This window comes from Emydura macquarii, unplaced genomic scaffold (assembly GCF_026122565.2).
Source record: "Emydura macquarii macquarii isolate MOO-44397 ecotype Brisbane River unplaced genomic scaffold, CSIRO-AGI_Emac_v2 contig_2897, whole genome shotgun sequence".
Lineage (NCBI taxonomy): Eukaryota > Metazoa > Chordata > Testudines > Chelidae > Emydura > Emydura macquarii.
This window is the reverse complement of record NW_027133034.1, coordinates 60,323,900-60,340,825: the sequence shown is the minus strand read 5'-3', so window position 1 is coordinate 60,340,825 and position 16,926 is coordinate 60,323,900. Positions and strand designations below refer to the sequence as shown.

At 43.0% G+C, this 16,926-nt stretch overlaps 1 protein-coding gene across 1 annotated transcript in view; it reads left to right on the top strand.

Annotated features, from left to right (window-relative positions):
* The window catches only part of MTREX (Mtr4 exosome RNA helicase), a 79,911-nt gene that overhangs the window by 610 nt on the left and 62,375 nt on the right, over positions 1-16,926 (top strand). The window contains exons 2-7 of the mRNA XM_067568585.1: positions 211-348; positions 7,158-7,224; positions 8,295-8,357; positions 8,950-9,062; positions 9,824-9,998; positions 14,354-14,444. Coding sequence (XP_067424686.1) covers positions 211-348; positions 7,158-7,224; positions 8,295-8,357; positions 8,950-9,062; positions 9,824-9,998; positions 14,354-14,444 — 647 coding nt within the window. The remainder of the gene's footprint in view (positions 1-210; positions 349-7,157; positions 7,225-8,294; positions 8,358-8,949; positions 9,063-9,823; positions 9,999-14,353; positions 14,445-16,926) is intronic.

The following is a 16,926-nucleotide window of genomic DNA, read 5'->3' as shown; positions in this document are numbered from 1 at the left end:
GCTTGTGGTGTGATGTCCTCTAGGAGGGTGGGTCTGAAGTGGGTTTGTCATCTTCCAGAAGCCATTTGGGAGATTTTTTTTTAAATCATTTGGAAACGGCACTTTATATGAACATGGATTCCCAAGCTATACCCCACTGTAGATAGCATTTTTCTCCTTTAGAGGTATTGTAAAGGCAAATCTGAAATCTGCTGTTTGTTTGCATTATAGGAAACGCTCAGATGGCAAATCTCCAGCAGGCTCTACTAACATACCAGGGAAAACCAAAAGAGAGGTAGAAGTTGATAGCACAGAGGATGCCGTTTTTGGAAAGAAACCCAAGATAGAGGATGTTGCAGAAGATATTAAGTAAGACTAATTTGTTATCTGGTATAGGCAAAGTGTTTACTGTGAAGGTGGTCTGAATTATATTACAAATTGAGACTATAGAGTCAGGATTATTTAAATGAATATTGTTGTAGCTGAATTAATGAGAAAACCCTGGGAAGTTATTAAGGAGTTATATAGTCATAAAAGGACATAATAGTATATATTTAAACTCCTCTCAGGGAAGAGCAGTTACAACATTGGAAATCTTAGAGTAATAATAGGCGGTGACTACAGCAAACAAAAATGTCTGGTGTGGTTTGAATGGCTACTAATAAGTGTTGCCATTGAAAATTGGTCAACAGGTTGTTGGCTGAAGCCACCTGCAAAGTGATGAACTTGGGGCTTGTGTTTTATAGACAGGGGTGGAAAAATGGGAGAGGCACAGAGAGACAGTGTCAGCTTACTGAAACAAACCATTGTCTTTGAATAATGGATAATAAAAAATTGCATACTGAGGACAGAATTGTGGGAGTATGTAGGGACAAGATTGTGGATGGTGTCTAGTCATGAAGAGTGCTGAAGGTCTCTGATCTTGTTATGGCTCTAGAAATGGATAGAGGGAGAGATCAGAACCAGCCTTAATATTTTTGGGTGAACCAATTCTTTTATTCCTTCCTTTCTCAGTATAATGGATTCTTGTCAACAGTGATCAAACCACTATGTATAGTATTGGCCTCAGAAACTTGTAGAAAGGGGTTCGTTTTTTGGGGATACATGCTAATTTTACTAATACATTTTACATATAATAATGTGGGAGGTGGTTCTGGTGTGTGCAGCCTGTTGGTTCAGGAGAAGAAACACTTAGCCACTTGTGCTATGTATAATTGCCAACATTTTATTTTTTTTCTCCAATTCACTAGGTCAGTGGAGGGTTTTGCAAGCGTTTTGGTGAATTTTAGAACTTTTATTGTTTGCAAAAATATGTTTCAGTATCATAGGCAGATGATGAGTTCTGCATTTTACAGATGGGAAACTAAAATAGAAAGCCTGTGATTTGACGAAGGCAAAAAGTCCATGTTGGAGATGGAAGAAAGTTCTCTTCTCAGTCTTGTGCCCTTTCTGTTAGACTATATTGCCTGTCATAGTGTTGAGGTGTCTCCTTGTGGCCATAAGTGAGACTGGCTGCTCAGCAAAGGAGCTAGCCAGCTTCACTTCAGGCTGCTGCCTGAGAGGCAGTGTGATTTCTGAGGTACAGGCATTTTCAGAAATCGAGAGGGGAGTCTTGTGAGGAAGAATTTGAAAACAAAGGTATACACACTAGGGATGTAAATATCGGTTAGAAAAGGTAACTGTTTAAACTATTAAAATTATATCAGTTAACTGTTTAACCGATATAATTTCATCACCACCACCACCCCCAACCACCTTCCCTCTGCCCTCAAGTAGTGCTCTCAGCCCGGCTCCATGGGAGACCTCCATTCTTGAACCCATGGTCCCTAGTGTTCTGCAGCAGGGCCTCTGCCTCCCTGGGCAGCAGCAGCAGCAGGGTGACCAGCTCTGCCATGGCCCAAGAGCCCATGCCACCATGTTTCTCCCCCTACCCTCCCACAGGGCCATGTGTGCAGCAGTGGCTGCAAGAGCAGGAGCCTGCACATGCTCAGCCTGGCTTCATGGGAGACACCCATCTCAGATCTGTAGTCCAGGTATGACTTCCCCTCTGCAATCTGGATTACTGTATAGCTGTGTCACCCCAATCCCTCACTCCTGGAGCCCATCTTGCACTTGCCCTGCTGTGTGAACCATCCACTCCTGGATCAGCCCCCACACAGCCTCCTGCAAGCAAGCGATCCTTAACTGAGTGAGTGCTTCTAGCTAACCACTCATGGGATTATGCAATAGAATGACCCAGTAAACACCACGAGTCCCAGATGCAACCCTAGGAACTGTCATCTTGCACTGGTCAGTGCTACCCACTGAACTTCGCAAGCTTATATTAGTTTGTCAATTTATTAAAAAAAATGATATGCACCAGCTCTGTCACTTTATGTGAAGTCTCTACACACACCCAAACCACATTCACTGCTTTAGATAAAACAAACAAAGTGTATTAAGTACAGAAAGATTTTAAATGATTATAAGCCAGAGGAACGCAGGTCAGATTTAATCAGGATGAAATAAAAACAAATCGCATTCCAAACTAAGTTTAACATTCAGTAATTTCACAGTCTTAGATAATGCTCACCACAGGCTGGCTGACTTCTTCAGCAAGGCTGTCTCCTGGTGGACGGTGTTTCAGTAGCTTGATGTTGCTATAGATGGATTGCGAGAGAGAGAGCACGAGAGAGCCAAAATGTCTCCCCTTTTAAAAAGTTCCTGCATGATCTCCCTCCCACCCCCACCATCTCAGGGTCAGGTAACAAAAGAGTCCGTGCATGGTTTTCTCTATGTCTGAATCAATGAGCATCCCCTTATAAGATGCTTAGGCCAGTTCATTGGCCCTAGAACAGCTGGGCTGTTTTATGCGTGCGTTAGTGAGGCCTGAATTACCTCTTTGCTTTTAGTGTTTGCCTGGAACTGCTTCAAGCCATATGAGACACACATTTGGGAATCTTACATAGCAGAGCTTCATAACCATACATATGACATTGCAAGAAACATACTACCACAGGGGTCGGCAACCTTTCAGAAGTGGCATGCCAAGTCTTCATTCATTCATCTAATTTAGGGTTTTACATGCCAGTAATACATTTTGACATTTATAAGGGCTCTTTCATACTGTATGTAAATGAAAAACAGTTTTTAAACGTCATAAGAAACTTCCTTTAAAATTAAATTAAAATGCAAATCTTACCCGTTTAGTGTGATCTTTGCCCTTGCTTTTCCTTGCTGAGTTTTCCAATGTCTGGCATGTATTTGGATAATTTAAGCTGCACACAGGCTTCTGAGTGATCAGTTGTTAACTGACTCCGAGATGGACAAAAGATCAATTTCATGTGTGAAAATACCTGTTCTCACAGGTATGTGGATCCAAATGCTGAAAGCATTGCAAAAGCAATTTTCTTCAAACAGTTAAATTTTGCTGGCAGGAACATCCAGCAGGTCAGAGTAGTGTTGGAGGCCCAGTACGATTTGAGTTGCTTGTATACTATCCTACAGGCCTAGCATAGCATCAGTTGCTTGCTTGGCTATTCTGACCCCTGTAGCATGTCATCTTCCAGTTGGCAGAGACTGAATAACCTTACAGATGTCTCAGTTTCTGCATGCCATGGCACATAAGACAAAATACAGATATTGTATGCTTGCAGCTGCACATAGATAATGGTGATGGGAACAAGTTATTCTTGAATGTCTGGGGGTACACTGTTTTATGGCCAAGGGGCATACTTTTACTCTGCCCCTCCTATCACCAGATGTTGTTTTGACGACCCCAATTATGGTGAGAATGGAATGTAGTTAAGGGTGGAAACCCAATATAGGTAATGGGCATATATGATAATGAGAGAGAGATAATTAGGTGGAGGTTGTTTATGGAAGGGTATAAGTAGTCACCACTTAGACAAAGGGGGACGCTCCGTCAACACCTGACTCCGTGGGAGGTGCTGCCGGTTGGACCCGAGGATCCACTGCCTCCCTGGCGAGGCCCAGGAAGAAAACCGTTCCTGTATACGGCCTTCTGAGTAACTGCTTAGCTCTCCAGGCTTAGTGAGTAAAATATATTGTAGTTAATTTTAGACTTTGTTTCTACCTAGTATATTTATAGAGAATCTTGCACATTAAACCTTATTGATCTGCAAATCAGGTGTACCGTGTCTCACTGGTATCCACACTGATCACAAAGTGTCCAGAATCAACAAATAGGTACCCCACGATCTCTCTCGATAGCTTCAAGTGTGCACCGCAGATCTGTGAACTCTGATGCCCACAATTCTGAGCTTTTTAACACAATGAGCTGCATTTCAAAATCTTCAACACCCATCCATTGAAATACAGACAAATCCAAGTCGCTTTCATTGAAGTTTTCCGGTTTAATTAGAAAAGAAAACATCAGGCCAAATTGCTGGAAATCTTGAAATCTGTCAGAAAATTCGGATCCAGTTCTTGCATGTACATTCCAATTTCATTGACATTGACAGTGCAATGTGTGGATAGCTGTTTTAAGTGTTGGAAGTAGTGGAGAGTTTGATGTTCGAATATCCTGAGATAAACTGCTAGTTTTGCAATAAAGACCTTTCCGGTTTCATAAAGATCCAGAACAGTTTGCCCTGCACCCTGGAGATGGAGGTTGAGTTTGTTTACACGAGTGGTTAGAAACGTGATCTTACAGAGCCATTTGTCATCATCCAGTTTGGGGTAATGTTGCCCTTTTTGCGACAAAAACGTCTTGATTGCACTAATAAAGTTTTTACAAAGCACACCAAAACCTTTCCACAACTTAGCCATCAAACTTTGCTGTGGAATGCCCTTCTATGCACTGTCCACCTCTTCTCTCAATGCTTGAAACTGAATCAAAGCAGATCGAGCAACGAAGAAAGTCCCAATATGCACCACTGTATGCATCACATTATTAAGCTCTGAATTAGAAATTTTAGCACACAGGTTTTCTTGGTGGATGATAGAGTGAAATTTAACTGTCGGGTGGTCAATTTGATCTTCAAGTAAGCTTACAGATCCCTTCTGTTTTCCAACCGTGGCAGGAGCATCATCGGTTGTCACACACTATTTTTCGGATGTCAATTCCTTCTTCTTCAAAATGTTTTACAAAACTTTTCACTTTATCTTCCCCCTTTGTTATGCCATGCAGGGATTTTAGGCAATACAGTTCCTCTTGGATTTCATCGGAAGCACAATATCTCTCAACAACTGCCAAGCATGCAACCTCATTTATATCCACACTCTCATCAAGTGCAATTCTAAACACTGCTGTGTCTTTTAATGCTGTCGTCTGCTTTTCGTGAATGTTTTCGGCCATTTCGCTTATGCATCTCTCAACTGTTCTGGCAGAGATAGGCAGTTCTTTTATCCTAGATATGATCGCGTCTTTATTTGTCAAATCATTGAACAAAACCTCCAAACACCTAAGGAAAGCTTCTTTTATATATTCCCCATCTGTAAACGGCTTTCTGATTTTTGCAATGTACTCTGCAGTTTTGTAACTTCCTTCCATGGCTTGATTTTTACCTATATTTAAGTGTTTAAAACACTGCCTTGCTTCTCATATCTCATATCTTGCTACTGCCTTTTTCATCGATTCAGTCTTGTCCGCTTCATCCAGAAAGGTTTTCTCATGCTTCGTTTGAAAATGTCATTGAACAATTGATGTGCGACAAACAACACTTTCACAACAGAAAGCACAAACAGCATGGACCTTCTTTTGAATAAATCCAAATTTGTCTGTCCAAGAGGGCTGAAATGAACGGACATCTAACTTCGCTTTCTTAGGAACCGACATTTTGTCAACTCTACCCCTCAACTTACAGTGAAGTAAAAATCACGACAGACGGCACAACATAAAACGGAGTTTAATGTTCTACATGACGTGTTACTGATGTAAACATCAAATCAGGACTTAAAAATATCCAAGTAATGAATAGAAGACATGCATTAACTATTTAAGTGATATACATCTTTTCTCAAAGTAACATACCTTCTTGGGATGACAATAATTTTTATTTTCGTGTTACTTGTACAAGCAGTGTGAGTGCCACTCAAAATCATCTCGCGTGCCACAGGTTGCCGTCCCCTGTACTACCATAACAATAATGTTTAGTATTGCATAAGCATTCCAAAAACACCTTACATGACATGCTTTGCATTAAGCAATACATAGTTACATTATAAGGGTGAATATGAATGATACACAATCACATCATAAGGGTGTATATGGGGTGCAGTGTGTCACACCGGATCCTCGTGTTCCGCAGTGGGGCACTCCACAGGGCCTTGGCCTCCCCAGGCAGCAGCAGCAGTGCGGCCACCTCAGCCATGGCTCAAGAGACTGCGCTACTCCCCCCCCGCCCTTGCAGGTCTGGGACTGGGTGTAGGGCAGTGGCTGTGAGAGCAGGAGCCTGAGTGTGCCCGACTCATCTTCATGGGAGACCTCCTGTCTTAGACCCGTGGACTGGGTCCCCAGTGCTCTGCAGTGAGGCGCTCCGCAGGGCCTCTTCCTTCCTGGGCAGCAGCGCGGCTACCTCTGCCATGCCCCAAGAGCCTGTGCTGCCATGCCCCCTCTCCCAGTAGGTCCAGGACCACCTGTGGGGCAGTGGCCATAAGAGCAGGAGTTTGCGTGCACCTGGCCTGGCTTTGCAGGGGATCCTCATCTCGGGGCTGTGGACTGGGTCCCCTTTGTTCTGCAGTGAGTCGCTCTGCAGCGCCTGCACCAGGGCCGTCAACATGTAGATAGAGGGCCCTCGCTGCCTGTTAACTGATAAGTATTAGTCTTAATGGTAAGACTAATACTTATCAGTTAACTTTTTAACCATTTAATGTTTTACATCCCTAATACACACCATACCTATACTCTGCTTTGATCAGTTTTTAAGACTAATTGAATTAAGAGGCTTTCAGCGTGTGCTGACTGCTGTGAAGGTGATGGTGATAGAATTAAGGCAATTTTTATGGTTTATATAATTCATTTTAAAAATTGTGTTGCAAATCCAAAAATGGTGATTAAAGTATATTTGTTAGCAATTTTGATACTCCTTTGTAATTTTGATACCAGTTCCCTCTGTCATAATGTCATCTTTCTAAATGTTTAATTTAATGATGAGGAAATGAGATGTAGAAATATTATCTGTAGTTACATGCCCTCAGCATAGGTTGGTAGTACTAATTAACATTTCTTTATTTAGTCTGGCAGACCTGATGCCAAAAGTAAAAGTGCAAGCTGTTGAGACTGTTGAAGGTTGTACACATGAGGTAAGCACCTTAAGAACATTTAAATTGTGTGTAGAATTTTGTTTTATATGAATTTCTTGACTTTCACCTTTTTGAGTTACAACTTTCCAATGAAGTTCCTTACTCTTTTTACTATAATCATTACTTATCTTAATTTTCTATTTAGTGTTTCTGTACTCTATTTCTCAACTGCCTTTCATCTGTGGATCTCAAAGCATCTTATGTTAATATTTACTGAATACTCAGAATGTATTTGATTTTTTGTAAAAGACGGAATATGCTCGTAAAGGGCTTAATTTCTAAATTAGGCAGTATCTTTCAGAGATACGTTGTAATATCGCCAGTTAAGCTTCACAACATTCATTTCAGTGATATAGAGATTACTCAACCTTCTTCTGCTGTTACATTTGAGAAACCGGCTGACTGTAGGAAGGCTGTAGAGACGTAAGGGTATTGTATGCACTGTAGGCTACCATTCATTTCCTGTGTCTGGAAAGTGCCTAGCAGGTTATGGTTGCTGCTGTAATAATAATTGAACCTATCACTGAAATGAAGCTACACTTGTGGTGGCGTGCAGCTCTTCAACAGTGCATAACACTACAGAATATTCTAGTACAGGAAATGAAAAAGACTCTTGTCAAATCAACTTAGACCTTCGTAAGGCTTTTGTAGAAAACAGCATTGTGCTAGTGCATAATAGGCAGAAAGTGGGGGGAAAAACTAGTCCATTTTCACTGTTTATTCAGCTTGAATGTCATTAATGCTGAGCAAAGTTGATTAGATTTACAAAAAAATCTTTGTAATAAAAATTGTTAGTACTGGTGGTGATTTTTTAAAAAAATATATAATTCTTTTTCACACTAACATCGCTTTAATAATCTAGTTCCAATTAAAATTGGTTATTGCAGAAAGTAAATTCATGTATTTTGTTTGTCGTCTGAGTCCTGACCCAATTCTGCTTGGCTTGGTAATACTGATGGAATAGTAGTTTGAGCCAGAGTAGCTGCATTGTAATTGTGTTCAAGGTGATTCTTAAAGAATTCTAAAACTTGGTATTTTTTTCTGTTTTTGTTTAAAATCTGTATCATCAGGTTGCACTTCCTGCAAATGAAGACTTCATAGCCCTGAAACCAAGAAGTGGAAAAGCTGCCAAGGTATGTGATAGATTTAAAAGAAAAAAACCCAACAGATTTATGGCCTGTAGGCTGTAAGTAGATAGGTGGGGAGAAATGACCAGCAGCAGTGAAGTAAAGAGAAGCCTTTAAATACTGGTCTGTGCCCTGAATGAGACTACTGTTTTTGTATTTTCAAATAAGTAGATGAATGTTTGTCTTTAATGTAATTTCGGTTGGAACTAGGTGGAGGTTTGGTTTCTACCACTCATTTGCAGCATCATTCAGTGGCTCCAGTGTGGTATAATTGTGAGATTCTTCTTATTTTATTTTTGTAACAGACTCCATACAAAATCTAAACATATAGAGGTCTAGATCTGCCATTTTACACAAGTTAAGGATCTGGCTGAGACTCTTAAATGTGTGTGTGAGATAAAATAAGTTAATCCAAAACCTAAATAAAAAAAACTGTTATAAATTACTATTTTTCAAGTGGAACTATTTTTCAAGATGGTAACTAATCACAAAATTTCACTTGAGGCTGAAATTTGCTCACTAGGTCAGTCTGGAAAAGAACAAAATTTAAGCTATAAAGTATGTTTTCCTTTTAAATGCAATTTTTTTTTCTTTTTAGGAATATCCATTCATTCTTGATGCTTTTCAAAGAGAAGCCATTCTTTGTGTGGATAACAATCAATCTGTTTTAGTGTCAGCTCATACGTCAGCTGGCAAAACTGTGTGTGCAGAGTAAGTAATTTTGATAGATTTTATTGAGAGAATAGCGTGCTGTTGACTTAATGATTTACAAATATTTTGACTACTACGTTTGTTTAAAATTTAAAATGAAATCCACTAAATTTCAAGTAGCTGTGTGTGTGTTATGAGTTATTTTCTTCATCATTCTTAGCAAGTGAGAGTGATGCAAGACCTCCAATTCTAGACTAACTTTTTTTGGTGTTGAAACACAAGCTTCTGTTGAAGCTTCTTATGTAGAATGAAAGGAAAACACTTGTTGCAACACAGATATTTAGATAAGAACATAAGAACAGCCATATTGGGTCAGACCAAATGGTCCATCTAGCCTAGTATCCTGTCTTCCAACAGTGATCAATGACAGGTGCTTCAGAGGGAACAGAACTGGCAATCATCAAGTGGTCCCTCCCATGTTGTCCACTCGCAGCTTCTGGCAGTCAGAGGCTAGGGACACACAGATCATAGAGTTGCATCCCTGACCATCTTGGCTAATAGGTTCATCAGTGACTTCTTCCAGGAACTTATCTAATTCTTTTTTGATCCCTGTTACAGTTTTGGTCTTCACAACATCCCCTGGCAATGAATTCCACAGGTTGACTGATGATCTTGTATTAGATTGAAGCTGGTAATGGACAGATGAAAAGGGTTCATGCTTTGTTAACCAGTCTTCCGTGTTAGACTTTTACTTTTAATACAAGGTTATGGAAGGGTAGAAAGGTGTAAATGTGTCTCACGTATTTAATGTTATATTGTAGGTATGCAATTGCCTTGGCTTTGAGGGAGAAACAGCGTGTGATATTTACCAGTCCCATTAAAGCTCTGAGTAACCAGAAGTATCGTGAGATGTATGAGGAATTTCAAGATGTTGGTTTGATGACTGGGGATGTCACCATTAATCCTACAGCTTCTTGTCTTGTAATGACAACAGAGGTACGTTTAAGTAGTTAGCACTTAGTCCTTTATCCTTTTGCTTTTTCCCTCTTGGCCCTGTTGGAACATTTTTGGCGCATGCATGTGGAGAATGGCTGAAACAAAAAGATTTCCAACGAAGACTATATTGGGTGAATTATGTTAAAAATAATACAATATTTTCAGTTCCCTCTGCCCTCACAACCTCCCCTGCCTTCAGTTAGTCTCTTTTTATAGAGGGGCAGGAATTAAGTACTTTGAAATGACCGCTGTATGTTCACATATTTGAGATGTGTCCCAGGCACTGCAGAGCCTCAAGAGCCTTTTGGAAAGCAGTGCCTATTAGGGCTGCATGTTTTCCCTTTCGAAGCACTGAATTTTTTAAATCAGATTGCAAAAGCGTGACATGGCCCCAAACACCGCAGTTCCTTCCTTTCCTCTGCTAGCTGCTGATGAATGGTAATGCTTCCATATCTACTGTTTATATTGTAGTTTAGGTAGTTAGTAAATATTAGGCAGTTTCCCCCATTACACATTTCATTTTTATTCTAGACATACTTCTCATGACTTGGGACGAAAGATTTCTGTTCTACTTCTCACAGGTTCCATTGATCCTGCTAATGATCAGTAGTGTGTGACTATACAGAACCTGCCTGATACTAGTTATTCCAGCAATGTCACATCAGATCAGTTGTTCTAACATAGTCTAGACCAGTGTTTCTCAACCTGTGGATTGTGACACTCCAGGGGGGTCGCAAGTGCAAGGCCAGCATTAGGGAGTGGCAAGCAGGACAATTGCCTGGGCCCCCACACTAAAGGGGCCTCGCAAAGCTAAGTTACATGCTTTAGACCCGGGCGGCAGAACTGGGGCTGGAGCCCGAGTTTAAAATAGGGGATTGCAGTTTTTTCAAGTGGAGCGTGAATTTCTTTTTTTTAAGTCCAGCGGTGGTGCCTGCACAAAAAGACTGAGAAACACTGGTATAGACTGTGTTGATGTGTAAATCTTTCAGTTAAGCTTTTGTTTCTCTTGGTGTCATCAGACTAGCTCTTTCAGGGAGAACATCTCAGTTGACTTTGCTGTTTTGTTCACAGGTTACTGACTAGTTTTGCCGTGACATGCTCTGTAGAAGTGCAGGAGATTTTATTGTAGTCCAAAAAGCCCTCTGCTCTGAAATGCTCTCTCCATGAGCAGCTAATCTGTATCTATGTGTTACATCCATATAATCTCTTTTAGATTATTGATTATATTTGGCCTCTGATCCTTTCCTGTTTTTCTATGAAGGTGCAGTTGCGTATGCTCTCACCATATCTGTCAATAAACAGTTCTATTGTTTTCAGTCAAGTCTCAAGATTCCTGTGAGGTCTATATTCCCACTAGTCAGAGAAGCCATTGCAAAATGATACTTTAACCTGGTGCTGACAGAGTTGATGGACTCTTCTTTGGAGACCTTCGAAGATTGCTCTGTGTTCCACCTGTCACTAAAGACAGTATTTTTAATCAGATAAATCTGCAAGAGGAGTGAGTGTTGCATACTTTAATAGCTGATATCTTGTCACCATATTTCACAGGGATAGAGTGATCCAGGCTTTTATAGAAAATGGTGTCTTGAATTCCACCTGACTCAGATTATTGATCTCCTGATGGTCTTTCCAAAACTTCATTATCACCTGGGGAAAATTAGGACTACATATCCTAGATGTTGAGGACTTAGTTTTTATTTGGGTAGGACTGAGTCGCTTAAAGTTAGCAAGAATTTGTATAGCCTTTGGGAAACAGTTTTTAAAAGGAATGCCACTTGCATTCATCCCCTGCATCAGTAGATTAGGTTGAATACTTCGACGTATTACATATTGGTTTTGTTGTCAGTACCTCAGGATCTTGTGACTCGCTCCACAGTGACTAAGGCAGCATTGATAGAATGTCTTTGTAATGTTTCCATCTTAGAAGTCTTCAGAACACAGACCTGGAGTTCACTGTCCATGTTTAGAATTATAGAATATTAGGTTTGGAAGGGACCTCATGAGTTAATCTAGTCCAGCCCACTGTCGAAAGCAGGGCCAACCCCAACTAAATCATCTCAGCCAGCGCTTTGTCAAGCCAGGCCTTAAAAACCTCTAAGGATGGAGATTCCACCATCTCCCTGGGTAGTCCATTTCAGTGCTTCACCACCCTCCTAGTGATCATTTCCTAATATCCAACCTAGACCTCCCCCGCTGGAACTTGAGACCATTGTTCCTTGTTCTGTCATCTGCCACCACTGAGAACAGCCTAGCTCCATCCTCCCTGGCCCCCCTTCAGATAGTTGAAAGCCATCATCAAATCACCCCTCACTCTTCTCTTCTGTAGACTAAATAAGCGTAGTTCCCTCAGTCTCTCCTCATAAGTCATGTGCTCCAGTCCCCTAATCAGTTTTGTTGCCCTCCGCTGAATTCTCTTCAATTTGTCCACATCCTTTCTGTAATGTGGGGCCCAAAACTGGACACAATACTCCAAATGAGGCTTGACCAGTGCCGAATAGAGAGGAATAATCACTTCCCTTGATGTGGTGGCAGTGCTCCTACTAATGCAGTGCTCCTACTAATGGCAATAAGGGCACACTGTTGACTCATATCCAACTTCTTGTCCACTGTAATCCCCAGGTCTTTTTCTGCAGAACTGCTGCCTAGCTAGTTGGTTCCCAGTCTGTAGCAGGGCATGGGATTCTTCCGTCCCAAGTGCAGGACTCTGCATTTGTCCTTGTTGAACCTCATATTTCTTTTGGCCCAATTTTCCAATTTGTCTAGGTCACTCTGCACCCTATCCCTACTCTCTGGTGTATCTACCACTCCCCCCAGCCTAGTGTCATCTGCAATCTTGCTGAGGGTGCAATCTACCCCATCATCCAGATCATTAATGAAGATATTGAACAAAACTGGCCCCAGGACTGACTCTGTTTGTCACTGGCTGCCAACTAGACATTGAGCCATTGATCACCACCTGTTGAGCCCGATGATCTAGCCAGCTTTCTATCTCCCTTATAGTCCATTCATCCAACCCATACTTCTTTAACTTGCTGGCAAGAATACTATGGGAGATCATATCAAAAGCTTTGCTAAAGTCAAGGTATATCACGTCTACCACTTTCCCCACATGCACAGAGCCAATCATGTCATCATAGAAGGCAATCAGGTTGGTCAGGCATGACTTGCCCTTGATGAATCCATGCTGACTGTTCCTGATCAGCTTCCTCTCTTCCAAGTGCTTCAGAATGGATTCCTTGAAGACCTACTGCATGATTTTTCCAGTGACTGAGGTGAGGCTGACCGTTCTGTAGTTCCCTGGATCCTCCTCCTTCCCTTTTTTGAAGATGGGCACTATATTTGCCTTTTTCCAATTGTCCAGGGCTTCCCCCAGTTGCCACGAGTTTTCAAAGATAATGTCCAATGGCTTTGCAATCACATCAGCCATTCCCTCAGCACCCTCAGATGCATTGCATCACGCCCCATGGATTTGTGCATGTCCAGGTTTTCTAATTAGTCCTGAACCTCTTTTTTTCACCACTGAGGGCTGCTCACCTCCTCCCCATTCTGTGCTGCCCAGAGCAGTAGTCTGGGAGCTGACGTTGTCTGAGAAGACAGAGGCAAAAAAAGCATTACGTACTTCAGCTTTTCCATATCATCTGTCACCACATTGCCTCCCCTTACTCAGCACTGGTGTCTCAGCTAGATCTAATGCTTATTTTGGGATACCAATTCTGCAACCTTTGTTTAGTTAGAACTTTTCAGCCTACCTTCCCGGTGGTTATACTGCTCACTAGATTCCCACAGGTATGAATAAGCAGAAGTCACTTCAAAGAAGTAAATAGTTCTTAGGAGAGAAACTTTAGTGGGAAGAACTCTTAAGACTTTCAAGGATTTCCCTGTAACATAGTAATTATCTGTGTGGAGTCTTTTGGGTGAGTGAAGATTTAAAAGAACATTCAGTTGAACTGGGCTTGAAGTCTAGTGGCAACATGCTATCAAATGGATAATCAGAGTAACAGTAATAAATTCAGTCCCTTGTTCCTTCACTACATCTGAGGGCAGAGGGAACAAGTTCAAATCATGTTGCTGAGTTTGATTATTAGAGTGTATCGTGAGGAGTATTTTACAGTTATTTCTAGGAGCAGCTTGCTACAGATTTGGTACTCTTCTTAATAGCCTAACTCTAAATGTGTAGTTTTTTAAATTTCAAATTAAGGTTTTATATTACCATATGAATCTGAACCAAAGTATACATCTCCATGTGAAACTTTCTTAAGCAAGTCATTGAATACAAGTGACATTAACTATTACTATTGAATGTGCATGATCTCTAAGTGCTAGATGCATCACTTGCACCCTTTTATTTTCTTCAGATTTTGAGAAGTATGCTCTACAGAGGTTCTGAGGTTATGCGAGAAGTTGCCTGGGTTATATTTGATGAAATCCATTATATGAGAGACTCAGGTATGCTGTATTTACAATTTCTCTATTAAATAAATAGTGTTCTCTTTTTCCCATATGTGGCAGGGCCTGCTCGCTCCTGCCTCCGCTTAAGTCCACAAACAGCTCAGAGACCTTTTTGCTGGTAAAACACCATATGCAGTTTATTTACAAAGTTGGTTCCCACCGCCTTTGTACACTAGACTGCCATACACTTACAGCCTGCGGAGCCATCAGCTTCTGAGGCAAGCAGGGAAGAGCATCTCTCTCTCCATTTCCCCCCCCCCCCCCCGCCTACTTTCTTCCTTTTTTTATCATCTGCCTAATGACCTGCTTAGCCTCTTAGTGCTCCTCAGCCCATCAATTAGGCACAGCTCTTCCTAATGAAGTTTGCTCTGGAGTAATTAATTAGAGTCGCAGTGACCAAAGTTCTGACTCAGATGCTGTTCCCTAGCAGCCCCCTGGGCCTGATCCCTCTTGCTGTCCTCCTGGCTGGCTGCTGTTGTGTGGGAGGCCCTGCTGGCCTTCCTCCCAGAGGGGAGCGAGTGACCCACTATCACCATCTCCGGGGGCTCTCCTGACTGGCTAGCTGGTTGCTGCTGGTTGAGGGCCCTGCTGTTGCTGCTGATACTGAGGAGGAGGAAAAGGACCCATTGCTGCAGCTGGAGAAGGAGCATGTGATGCTACTGGTGCTGGTGCAGGATACTGTGGAGGAGATACTGCTATTAATACCATTGGACTGAGTGACTTTGCCATCTTTGTTGCCTTCTGAGTCTGTGGTGGTAGCTACTGTAGCGGAACAGAGCCCTCCCCCATGTCCATCCATCCCCCCACCATCACCACCACCCCCATCATCATCCCCAATTATCATTTGGGACTGCCTCTTCTCGGCCCAGCTGTTTGTCTTGGCCCTCTTACCATCTGGGACTTACTTGCTGCAGCTTATAGAGACTAATCACAAGTGCATGTGGGTGCACATACCCTTTTTTCCTCCCCTGGATTCACCTTTCCCCCCCCATCTGCATTTGGCTGGTGGGCTCCCACCGGCACCCCCTGCAGCAGTTTGTCCCCTTTCCCTTTATTGCTTGCCCTATCCGCCTGCTTCTGACCACTTTGCATGTCCCTCCTGCACTGCCCTACCCTTCCAGAGCGTTTTTTTGTTAGTTTGCCTGCCCTGCCTGGAGGGCCAGCCAGCAGAGGAAGGGAACTCACCTGTCATCTTTCCCTGACCATCAGGCCAGAACTCTTGACCCAGCTGACCTTGGTGGAGGAATCCGCCAACTAGATGACAGGGCAGGCCTCCATCCGCACCAGATCATCTGGGTCCTGGACCATGAGGAGCATGTCATCAGCGTAGGCTGACAGAACCATGTGCAACTCTGGCTTGCGGAGCTCCAACCCTGTCAAACTCCTATAAAGGAGACAGAGGAAGGAAGGATCGATGGCCAGAGTGTACATCGGGCCTGACAGCCTTGACACACCCCTCGTCTGAAGCTGACAAGTTTGGTCAGGGTCCAGTTGAGCTTTACCAAACACCACGTAGAAGTGTACAGCACCTGGAGAAAGCCCACAAACTGGGGCCCAAAGCTGAATGCCCACAGTCCACCCTGTCGAATGCCTTCTCCTGGTGCAGGGAGAGGAGGGCGAATGACAGACCATCCCTACACGCAAGCTCAAGGAGGTCCTGGACCAGATAAAGACTATTGAAGATAGTGTGGCCTGGGATGGTGTAGTGGAGCGTGGGTTCCTCACTCTATCTGGGCATTTACCTTTCCACTGTCCATCCCTCCCCTTCAGAGAATTGGCAAGACTTGGGTGGCTGAGTGGCTTTGGAGGTGGACAGTACTGCCCTGGTTCCTTTTCCTATGGGGGAGGGTGCTGGTGCTGGTGCTCACCCAGCTTATCCTGGCCATGTTCTGGCAACGGCTCAACACCCTGAGCCCGGCTTCAGGTTTCCTGGCCTGCTAGAGGTTAGTTATAGAGTTCTTTTGTCCGGGACTGCACTGGGTCTCTGCGGGGGTTCTGTGCCCTCCCCTGGAGGAGGGAGGCCAGCACCTGTTCTGCCTCCATAGTAAGGTCCATGTCTTCTGCCTTCAGGCTCTGCAGAGACTTCTTTATGGCGTAGGTAGTCCACCATGGAGCATGTTGGTGCATGCCTTCCTCTGCCACTTCCAAGAGCTCCAGTATAACCAGCAGTTCTTTTATTTTCATTTGAGGGGTCTTCCACGAGACCTCTCTGAGCTGCTGGTCTTCTACCAGGAGCTCCTCCGGACCTGGAAGCTGGTTTCAGCAACCATGTCCGTGGCGGCTGCTGAGGAGGTAGATCTCATGGAGCTTCTGCTACACAACCCCAGCTTGGTGTGCAGGTTGTGGAGTCCCTCTCAGTGTGCCAGAGATTGGTCCTGGAGGCACCACCAGAATCAGAGACCTCCTGAACTATGACCAGGGGGACTGGGTGGATCACCTGGTGCTTGACTGGTGCGTGGGGCTCTCCACCTCTCAAATC